Source organism: Mizuhopecten yessoensis, unplaced genomic scaffold, assembly GCF_002113885.1.
Source record: "Mizuhopecten yessoensis strain PY_sf001 unplaced genomic scaffold, ASM211388v2 scaffold5099, whole genome shotgun sequence".
Lineage (NCBI taxonomy): Eukaryota > Metazoa > Mollusca > Bivalvia > Pectinida > Pectinidae > Mizuhopecten > Mizuhopecten yessoensis.
The window spans coordinates 78726-91218 of record NW_018405879.1 but is presented as its reverse complement, the minus strand read 5'-3'; the positions used below and the strand labels follow the sequence as shown (position 1 = coordinate 91218).

Below are 12493 nucleotides of genomic sequence, written 5' to 3'. Positions count from 1 at the left end.
CCTTTGACCTCGACTTTTTACATCAGTGTGTCTCTTTGTTTAATTCCGAATAACTTTGCTTCATAATATCATAGCGAAATATTCATCAGTAAAAATATGTAAAATTTGACCTTGACCTTTGACCTTGACTTTTTACCTCAATGTGTATTTTTGTAAACTGAACATCTTGACCAAGTTTCATGTACATCGGTCAATAAATACCAAAGTTATCAGCCAGGAACATAATTTGTGGACAGACAGACAGACAGACAGAGTGATTACTATAGGGCACCTGTATCTCCGATACGGGGCCCTAATAATTCAAGAATATCTGAATCTGGAGATTTTTTTTTAAATAGGGGGGTTTAGATCCATATAGTTCACACTTCTGGTGGTGCTCGGACTTAAGAACCTTCTTGTAAATTTTGATTGAAATAGCTAGGTGCAGTGGTTTTGAAGAAAAAGTCAAAACTAGGAATGCTTTTGTATAACAAAAGGCCCAGAGGGCCTGTATCACTCACCTTGATATGTTTAAAGTACTTGATATGAAGTAAAGATATTGCACTCCATGGTTAGTACTGTATGTACATATGAAACACTCAAAATGTCAAAATCCAAGATGGCGGCCTGGTGGCCATCTTGTTTTAATGAATACACCCTAATAGTAACAGGCACTACTAGACAACTTGATGGAGACAAAACTGGGATAAAACCCAGTAATTCCTATGGTAGAAAAATAATTTCAAAGGTTTTACCTTTATTTCCACTATTGGGCCCCTCTGCCCTGGGTGCCACACCCACCGTTTATACAAAATTGAGTGCCTTGGTCCATTATGATCCTCCAGACTAAATTAGGATAAATTCCTTTTATCCCTATGCTAGAAGAAGTATTTTAAAAGTTTTACCTCTATTTCCTCTATTTGGCCCATTTCCTCTGCCCCTAGGGGAACCACACCCAACATTTATACAAAATTGAGTGCTTTTGGTCTAAAGATGTTCCTCACCAAATTGGGATTAAAACCCTTTATCTTTACGTTAGAAGAGGGATTTTAAACCAATATGCATGGATGCTCAAGACTAAATAAGGATAGAAGGATTTTTAAGGTTTTACCTCTATTTCCCCTATTAGGCCCTGCTCCTCTGCCAAAGGGGGGGCCACACTCACCGTTTATACAAAATTGAGTCCCCTTGGCCAAAGGATGCTCCAGACCAAATTTAGTTAGAATCCACTTAAGTTAACGGACAGATGGATGGACGACAGATGCTGCACCATGGCATACCCTGACAGGTGAGCTAATAAAACAATACTGTGGGTAATATACTCTCCTCCGACAGGAAATCTTAATAAAGTTAACTTGAATGATAACATCAATTTTAATGCTTTTTTTTACTTACTCTTCTTTTGGAGGGGTATCATTAAATCTGGGGGTCCTTGGCCTGGCTCGGGGAGGAGGTTTGGTGGAGCGTGGTGAGCTCAGTCCCGCACCGCTGAAAATGTATGGCTCGTCTGTGGAACAGAAAACAAAGCATTCTGACACTGAAAACTCATTGTCATCTAACACAAGCCATGGTTGTTCTCGTCATGCATATATCATTCAGCAGATATGAGTCTTATTATACAATCTTCTAACACAACATGTCATGTCTGTCATGATCTAGGTCTTATTATATAATCTTCTAACACAACATTCCATGTCATGCCTGTCATGATCTAGGTCTTGTTATACAATCTTCTAACTCAACATTCCATGTCATGCCGGTCATGATCTAGGTCTTATTATACAATCTTCTAACTCAACATTCCATGTCATGCCTGTCATGATCTAGGTCTTATAATACAATCTTCTAACACCACATTCCATGCCATGCCTGTCATGATCTAGGTCTTATAATACAATCTTCTAACACCACATTACATGTCATTCCTGTCATGATCTAGGTCTTATAATACAATCTTCTAACCCCACATTCCATTTCATGCCTGTCATGATCTAGGTCTTATTATATAATCTTCTAACACAACATTACATGTCATGCCTGTCATGATCTAGGTCTTGTTATACAATCTTCTAACTCAACATTCCATGTCATGCCGGTCATTATCTAGGTCTTATTATACAATCTTCTAACTCAACATTCCATGTCATGCCGGTCATTATCTAGGTCTTATTATACAATCTTCTAACTCAACATTATATGTCATGTCTGCATGATCTAGGTTTTATAATACAATCATCTAACACAACATGTCATGCCTGTCATGACCTAGGTCTTATTATACAATCTTCTAACACAACATGTCATGTCTGTCATGATCTAGGTCTTATTATATAATCTTCTAACACAACATTACATGTCATGCCTGTCATGATCTAGGTCTTGTTATACAATCTTCTAACTCAACATTCCGTGTCATGCCGGTCATGATCTAGGTCTTATTATACAATCTTCTAACACAACATGTCATGTCTGTCATGATCTAGGTCTTATTATATAATCTTCTAACACAACATGCCATGTCATGCCTGTCATGATCTAGGTCTTATCATGCAATCTTCTAACACAACATTCCATGTCATGCCTGGCATGACCTAGGTCTTATTATACAATCATCTAACACAACATGTCATGCCTGTCACGATCTAGGTCTTATAATACAATCTTCTAACCCCACATTCCGTGTCATGCCTGTCATGATCTAGGTCTTATTATACAATCTTCTTACTCAACATTATATGTCATGTCTGCATGATCTAGGTTTTATAATACAATCATCTAACACAACATTCCATGCCTGTCATGATCTAGGTCTTATTATACAATCATCTAACACAACATGTCATGCCTGTCATGATCTAGGTCTTATAATACAATCTTCTAACACAACATTCCATGTCTTGCCTGTCATGACCTAGGTCTTATTATACAATCATCATACACAATATGTCATGCCTGTCATGATCTAGGTCTTATAATACAATCTTCTAACACAACATTCCATGTCTTGCCTGTCATGACCTAGGTCTTATTATACAATCGTCTAACACAACATTCCATGTCATGCCTGTCATGACCTAGGTCTTATTATACAATCATCTTACACAATATGTCATGCCTGTCATGATCTAGGTCTTATAATACAATCTTCTTACACAACATTCCATGTCATGTCTGTCATGATCTAGGACTTATTATACAATCTTCTAACACAACATTCCATGTCATGCCTGTCATGAGCTAGGTCTTATTATACAATCTTCTTACACAACATTCCATGTCATGCCTGTCATGATCTAGGTCTAATTATACAATCTTCTAACTCAACATTATATGTCATGTCTATCATGATCTAGGTTTTATAATACAATCATCTAACACAACATGTCATGCCTGTCATGACCTAGGTCTTATTATACAATCATCTAACTCAACATGTCATGCCTGTCATGATCTAGGTCTTATTTTACAATCTTCTTACACAACATTCCATGTCATGCCTGTCATGATCTAGGTATTATCATACAATCTTCTAACACTGTCATGATCTAGGTCTTATTATACAATCTTCTTACACAACATTCTATGTCATGTCTGTCATAGGTCTTATTATACAATCTTCTAACTCAACATTATATGTCACGTCTGTCATGATCTAGGTTTTATAATACAATCATCTACCACAACATGTCATGCCTGTCATGGCCTAGGGCTTATTATACAATCTTCTTACACAACATTCCATGTCATGCCTGTCATGATCTAGGTCTAATTATTCAATCTTCTAACTCAACATTATATGTCATGTCTGTCATGATCTAGGTCTTATAATACAATCTTCTAACCCCACATTCCATGTCATGCCTGTCATGATCTAGGTCTTATTATACAATCTTCTAACTAACACAACATGTCATGCCTGTCATGATCTAGGTCTTATAATACAATCTTCTTACACAACATTCCATGTCATGCCTGTCATGATCTAGGTCTAATTATTCAATCTTCTAACTCAACATTATATGTCATGTCTATCATGATCTAGGTTTTATAATACAATCATCTAACACAACATGTCATGCCTGTCATGATCTAGGTCTTATAATACAATCTTCTAACACCACATTCCATGTCATGCCTGTCATGATCTAGGTCTAATTATTCAATCTTCTAACTCAACATTATATGTCATGTCTATCATGATCTAGGTTTTATAATACAATCATCTAACACAACATGTCATGCCTGTCATGACCTAGGTCTTATTATACAATCATCATACACAATATGTCATGCCTGTCATGATCTAGGTCTTATAATACAATCTTCTAACACCTCATTCCATGTCATGCCTGTCATGATCTAGGTCTAATTATACAATCTTCTAACTCAACATTATATGTCATGTCTGTCATGATCTAGGTTTTATAATACAATCATCTACCACAACATGTCATGCCTGTCATGGTCTAGGTCTTATTATACAATCTTCTTACACAACATTCCATGTCATGTCTGTCATGATCTAGGTCTTATTATACAATCTTCTAACACAACATTCCATGTCATGCCTGTCATGACCTAGGTCTTATTACAATCTTCTAACTCAACATGTCATGCCTGTCATGATCTAGGTCTTATTTTACAATCTTCTTACACAACATTCCATGTCATGCCTGTCATGATCTAGGTCTTATTATACAATCTTCTTACACAACATTCCATGTCATGTCTGTCATGATCTAGGACTTATTATACAATCTTCTAACACAACATTCCATGTCATGCCTGTCATGAACTAGGTCTTATTATACAATCTTCTAACACAACATTCCATGTCATACCTGTCATGACCTAGGTCTTATTATACAATCTTCCAACCCAACATTCCATGCCATGCCTGTCATGATCTAGGTCTTATTATACAATCTTCTAACACAATATTATATGTCATGTCTGTCATAATCAAGGTCTTATTATACAATCTTCTAACTCAACATTATATGTCATGTCTGTCATGATCTAGGTCTTATAATACAATCTTCTTACACAACATTCCATCTCATGCCTGTCATGATCTAGGTCTTATAATTCAATCTTCTAACACAACATTCCATGTCATACCTGGCATGACCTAGGTCTTATTATACAATCTTCTATCACAACATTCCATGTCATGCCTGTCATGGTCCAGGTCTAATTATACAATCTTCTAACACAACTTGTCATGCCTGTCATGATCTAGGTCTTATAATACAATCTTTTAACACAACATTCCATGTCATGCCTGTCATGGTCCAGGTCTAATTATACAATCTTCTAACACAACATGTCAGGCCTGTCATGATCTAGGTCTTATTATACAGTCTTCTAACACAACATGTCATGCCTGTCATGATCTAGGTATTATCATACAATCTTCTAACACAAAATTCCATGTCATGCCTGTCATGGTCTAGGTCTAATTATACAATCTTCTCTGTCATGATCTAGGTCTTATAATACAATCTTCTTACACAACATTCCATCTCATGCCTGTCATGATCTAGGTCTTATAATACAATCTTCTAACACAACATTCCATGTCATGCCTGTCATGAACTAGGTCTTATTATACAATCTTCTAACACGATATTATATGTCATGTCTGTCATAATCAAGGTCTTATTATACAATATTCTAACTCAACATTATATGTCATGTCTGTCATGACAATCTTTTAACACAACATATCATGTCATGCCTGTCATGATCTAGGTCTTATTTTACAATCTTCTTACACAACATTCCATGTCATGCCTGTCATGAACTAGGTCTTATTATACAATCTTCTAACACAACATTCCATGTCATGCCTGTCATGGTCTAGGTCTAATTATACAATCTTCTAACACAACATGTCATGCCTGTCATGATCTAAGCTACACATACATGTGCATGTCACAATATGATCTAGGTCTTATAATACGATCTTCTAAAACAACATTCCATGTCATGCCTGTCATGGGCTAGGTCTAATTATACAATCTTCTCTGTCATGATCTAGGTCTTATAATACAATCTTCTAACACAACATGTCAGGCCTGTCATGATCTAGGTCTTATAATAAATTCTTCTAACACAACATTCCGTGTCATGCCTGTCATGGTCTAGGACTAATTATACAATCTTCTAACACAACATGTCATGCCTGTCATGATCTAAGCTACACATACATGTGCATGTCACAATAAGTGGACAGGTTGAAGAAATGGGCTCATTGTTAGATTAGCCTTGCTTACAGCCTACTTTGAGGTTGATATCTTATGAGAAAGCAACAATGGTCATGTATATCATATTTTAACAAGAGACCTTAAAAGCCTGTATTGCTCAACGTTATATAGATTCTTCAACTTTGATCATGCTCATTTTAAATTGACAAATTATTATAACTCTTCAAATTATTGATATTTGTTGTGAGATTTTATTACTCTACACAATGTTTGTTGTGAGATTTTATTACTCTACAGAGATATTTGTTGTGAGATTTATTACTCTACAGAGATATTTGTTGTGAGATTTTATTACTCTACAGAGATATTTGTTGGGATACTTTATTACTCTACAACTTGTATTATTTGGAACTTTTTAATACCTTTACTAATATGACCCTTCAAGTTGGTCCAGGTCATTCATTCACAGCCTAAAGTTTATAGCTCTTTAAATCGGCAGGACATATATCATAACCTTAGGACAGTGTTTGTCCATTTAATAAGGACATCAAAAGAAATTGCTCATTGGATTCTTACACAATTAACCCCATGACCTTGGAAATGAGTCAGAGTCCTAGGTCGTTGGTTAATAACAGAAATTGACTTTTAAAGGTTTAAACAAATTTGATTTGTGACCTTGAAAACTAGTATGAATAAGTCAATTCATCCAATCATGCACTTGTCAATATATATATTGGGCTCTTGATTATTCAAAAGCTAATAAATTGTTTAATATATTTGTTACCTTGGACTTTAAAATTAGGCAAAGTGGCTATTCATCTCAACAGATCTGACAGCAACCCGAACATGCTACTGACCAAACACCATCACCCCTTATTTATCTATTCCGATTTTTTTCATGACTTTAGGCCTCTTGGTTGTGCAGAAGAAGTTATTTAAAAGTTTTAACGTATAACAATAAATTCCATGGAATTAAATATTTTGTGTGTCACTGCTTTGACCATGAATGGTAATTAATTTGTCAATACTTCAGACAATAGAATGTGTCACTTTTGTGAAAATGGTGTTTTTTACTCATTTATATTTGTTGAGTTTCAAATATTCTAATAATGACATTAATAAATAATAAGACAAAGATAAACTAGAAAATGTCTGTAAGACATGAATACCCTTGCCGCCATATGAAATTAATTTAGTGTTTGATAATGTTCTATAACGTTGACTTTGATCCTGACACCCTGAAATATGTACATTTCAAGATGTTATCATACTTCAAGTTGATAAATACAGTGACTTTTGAAACATGAACTCGTCAGAGGTATTCTAATACGAGAAATCTGTAAACAATTTGATCAAAATCTGTAAAGAAATGAAGTAGCTAGAGTGATGACATTAAATAGAGTGATGACTTTCTATGTACAGCAACTCATAAGTGACCTTGGCCTTGACCTTTCAACCCTGAAACACAAAGATGTCTGAGGTATTATCATACCTGACCTTTGTATAAATTTTGATCAAAATCCATCAGGATATAAAGTTGGTAGACTGATGACACTGAATTGGTTGATGATTTTCTATAAATAGCAATGGTGATCTTGGCTTTGACATTGGAATGCTGAAACATAAGCCCATCAGTGGTATTCTCATAATTGATACTGTATAACCATAAAGCTCAATCCATCAGAGAATGAAGTTGTATCCTCCTAAATATTTGACTCTTGAAAAAAAGTCAAGGTCATTAATTAGAGAGAACTTTTCTGCTATCTGATCCAGGTACATACTGACCAAATATGTTATTCAGAAGAAGTTTAAAGGTTTTTAGCATATTTGACCCTAATGTGATACTGAAAGTAGATCAAGGTCATTCATTTGAGGAAACTGTATAGCATTTCATGCCAGGTACCTACTGGCCAAGTATCATAGCCCTGGGCCTCCTGGTTGTTCAGAGAGAGAAAAATAAAAGTTTTTACATATCTGATCCCTGTGACCTTGAAATAGGTCAAGGTCATTTATCTGAGGACACATTGTAGTGCTTCATGCTAGATAAATATTTCAAAGCCCTGGGACTCAGAGGTTTGTAACATATGTAACCCTTTATTCAGAGGTTTGTAACCTATGTAACCCTTGCGATCTTAAATGTACGTCAAGGACATTATTTGATGAAAGTTCATAGCACTTCATGTCAGGTAATACTAACCAACCCCTTGACAGTGGGTATGTAAATGGTCATATATTCATGGGAATTTTAGAGCACTTCTTGCAGGTACCTACTGGCTAAGTATTAGAACTCTGGGGCTCCTGGTAATTCAGGAAAAAAATCAAAGATATTTATATATATTTGATCCCTATGACTTTGAAAATAGGTCAAGGTAATTTATTTGAGGAAATGTACAGCACTCTGTCCCAGGGCCCACTTGTATAAAACATCTCAAAGTGTCTATGGGAAATCTTAGACTTGAGGAATTCTCAAGTGTTAAGATGTTTTATACAAATGGGCCCTGGTACCTACTGCCCAAATATCATTACTCAAAGGCCTCTTGGTTATTAAAAAGAAGTTGTTTGAATTTGCATATTTTACCCTTGTGATCATGAAAGTAGGACAAGGTAATTTATTTGAGGAAAAGTTCTTGAAAAAGTTCTTACATATTTGACCCCTGTGACCTTGGAAATAGGTCAAGGTCATTTATTTGAGGACACTTTATAGCACTCTGTCCCAGGTACCTTCTGGACAAATATTATTGCTCTAGGCCTATTGGTTATTCAAAAGAAGTTGTTTAAAGGATTGTAACATATGTAACCCTTGCGATCTTTAATGTAGGTCAAGGACATTATTTAAAAAAAGTTTATAGCACTTCATGTCAGGTAATACCAGCCAAGTATCATACCTCTGGGCCTCCTGGTTATTCAGAAGAAGTTTTTTAAAGGTTTTTACATATCTGATCCCTGTGACTTAGGAAATAGGTCAAGGTAATTTATTTGAGGAAAATTTATAGCACTCTGTCCCAGGTACCTACTGGCCAAATATCATGTCCCTAGGTATTCAAGATCTTAAGAAGAAGTTGTTCAAATAAAAACTTGATGGACGACGAACAACACACCATACTATAAGCACAACTGGCGCTTTTTGAAAATCTTTAAAGTAGTCCTAAAAATATATTATATAAAGACTGTTCTTACCCATGGTCTCCCTCCTTTGTCCTGAATAAGGATCAGGAAAACTTGTCTTGCTCCAATCAGATCGTGGTGAGGTTACATTGTGTTCTGTGTCAGCTCTAAACTTCGGCTTTGGAACAGAACGTGAATACTGCAAATATCAAAGGGTTCATTCTATTGTCCAGTTTTATACTTAGATCAGAAAAACAAGAGGCATAGTGGGCCTGTATCACCCACCTGAATATGTATGCCGAGCAATGATATATATGGCTATTTGTTCAGGACCTCAACCATTTCAAAGTTATGGCCCAAAAATTAAGTCCCTAGGACCCCCTCTCAGGGGTGGGGCCAGATACAAGAGTCAATACTAATATCATAGTATATATGGTTATGGAGTGGGGATCTCAACTGTTTCAAAGATATGGCCAAAATATTAAGTTCCTAGTGGTGGGGCAAGACCCAAGGGTCAAATTTAATATCATTATCAAATTTAATATCATCATAATTGTGTTTGTCTCTTGATGCCCAGCAATGGTATATATGATTATATGGTGGGGATCTTGACCATTTAAAAATCATGGCTCAGGAATAAAGTCCCTAGGGGTAGGGCCAGACGCAAGGGTTAATTCTTAGATCATGATTATGTTCGTCTCTTGATGCTTATTGATTGTTTACATGGTTAAAGTGTGGAGTTCTCGATAATGTCCAAGTTAAAAATTCTTTTTCGACCCGCCCCTAAGATCCAGGGGTAAGCCCTTCAACTGGTACACTTTTAAATCCTCAACACTGAAGAATACTCCAAACCAAATACGAATGATATAATAATATACAACATTTGATATAGCGCCCTTTCTAGCTTACCCAAGCCACTCTAAAGCACTTTACAGTACATAGATATAAAATTAATACAACTAGTACATTTTGTATATACATTAATCAATACATCTTTTGAGGAATTCGCAGGAGCTGCCTTATCAGGTGCTAACTACTAGTCCTATGGCTATGCTACCTGGCTAATATCTCCCTATGTGTGTATGCCTGCATGTGCTGGAGATGTAATGTGTTCTGTTTCTAGTGGGACCGTGCTTCCAACGGCATAATTTATAGTGCCACCTCACTTGAATGCTACATCACAGATACCACAACATCCACCCAAGACCATTTTATGCTCCAGCTGGGTTGTTGGAGTTGTGTTTGCAGGAGAAAAACAGTTAAATCAAACCCCGGCCGCCTGCGTGGAAGGCCGAGGTGCACGTGTTAACCAATATACTAATCCGCCCATAATATCCATATCCATCACTATATTCCAGAGAAGAAGTCACTTTAAGCAATATGGCCAAATTGCTCTACCCCCTGGAGGCAACATCCTTCATTTAAACAAAATTGAGTCCCTTTTGCCTACGGATGCTTTACCCCACATTTGGTTCCATTCCTACAGAAGGAGAATGTTTTTAAACTTTAATTACTATAAGGTCTCCAAATGGGCCCCACCCCTCTGCCCCAAGGGGAGGCACACTCTCTGTTTATACAAAAGTGAATTCCCCTTGCCCAATGATGTTCTAGACTTAATTTGGTTCAAATCCCTCTATTCATATTGAAAGAGAATAATTTAAAAAAAAATACCTAAATTTCCCCTATTAAGGCCCCGCCCTCTGCTAACCAGGGGGCAATAACTTCCATTTATACAAAATTGAGTCCCATTTACCGAGGGTGCTATACACCACATTTAAGTTCAAATCCCTCAATTCATACAGAAGAAGAATTTTAAACATTTTCCCCTATGTTCTCCCTAATGGGCCCCTCCCCTCTTCCCTCAAGGAGAGCCACACCCTGCGTGTATAAAAAAGCGAATTCCCCTTGCCCAAGGATGTTATAAACAAAATTCGGTTAAAATCATTCCATTTGTACAGAAGGAGAAGAATTTTAAAGATTTACCTCAATTTCCCCTACTGGGCCTCCCACCTCTGCCCCCAAGGGGCCACACTTTCAAGAAAGTTGAACAAAATCTTTTCGACACCTTTCTTAACTCTTTCCGTAGCGCAAATCCAGTCCAGATTCCGTACCGGATGACCTTACTAGACTCGCCCCCGCGCAGATAACAAAATGGCGGATTATTAATGTACTTTTTAGACTAAGTATAATTGCTGCAAGAATTAAACAGGTTACCGTGAACAATTACAGTGGAATCTGTATTAAGCGACCACCCAAGGGAAATTAGAAAAACGGTCGTTTGATAAAGTTTGACCATATTTTGTACAGAATTACACAACCTACTATTATTATATTATATATCATATAACCAATTGTCTCCTTATGCAGACAACTGTAAACAGACCACCACCCCAAAGCGCACGTACAGGTAGTTTAAAACAACATCGTTCAACAGATCAGGTGAATAACTTAACAATAGTTGAGTGATAATTAGGCATATGACGGTAAACAAACAACTAAGAGTGTTTGAGAAGAATTGTCATTTCACTCAGAACAAACGATCGACGGACTTACACAACTGTGTTTTCGTTAATTTAAGTTGTTACGAAATATTTTACTGTTGAAATGATAGCAGTTCCTGTGTTGGTCCAATAGATGGGTTCACATGTATTGTTCCTTTATTTTACGATGGAAACTGGAAAGAGAATCCAGTTAAAATTTTTACCTAAATAAAGCTGACAGCATGTTGCCATAAAACGGAACGGTATTGTTGTCGTTAGTACTTTGGTGTTGTTAAAGGCTTTTAATATTGATGAGGAAATAGAACCAATTTGTGTGCTAACATAAACAGGTTTAGTGTGCAGCTGCGCTGATATTTAATGTTAATTTCGCACAAGAGTGCTGTCGTGAACATCTCTAAACAGACCCGATTTCAAGAATGAAAACCTGCCAGTGTACTTCATCCAATCAGATGGAGGATATCGTAGGGTTAAGGTAGCAGAATACAGTAGAAATGGCCAGACTCTGATAAACAAGGCACATGTCGATGAAATGTAAACACAGCGGATTTACCCTTCACAACACATGTATACATGTATATATATTTGTAAACTGCATTACATTTACAATACATATAAAGTACTGAGAAGTGTATAAACCTCTTTTTCTATGTATGTCACTTGTGTGAAAACCATGGTTACCACATCGAAAATTACCAAAAA

General features: G+C 36.3%; 1 protein-coding gene across 2 annotated transcripts in view; it reads right to left on the bottom strand.

Annotated features, from left to right (window-relative positions):
• LOC110450199 overlaps window positions 1-12493 on the bottom strand; it is a 66245-nt gene that overhangs the window by 3520 nt on the left and 50232 nt on the right. For both annotated transcript variants that reach the window (XM_021497516.1, XM_021497517.1), the window contains 2 exons: window positions 9366-9492; window positions 1375-1486 (listed from right to left, as the gene is read on the bottom strand). In XM_021497516.1, coding sequence (XP_021353191.1) covers window positions 1375-1486; window positions 9366-9492 — 239 coding nt within the window. The remainder of the gene's footprint in view (window positions 1-1374; window positions 1487-9365; window positions 9493-12493) is intronic.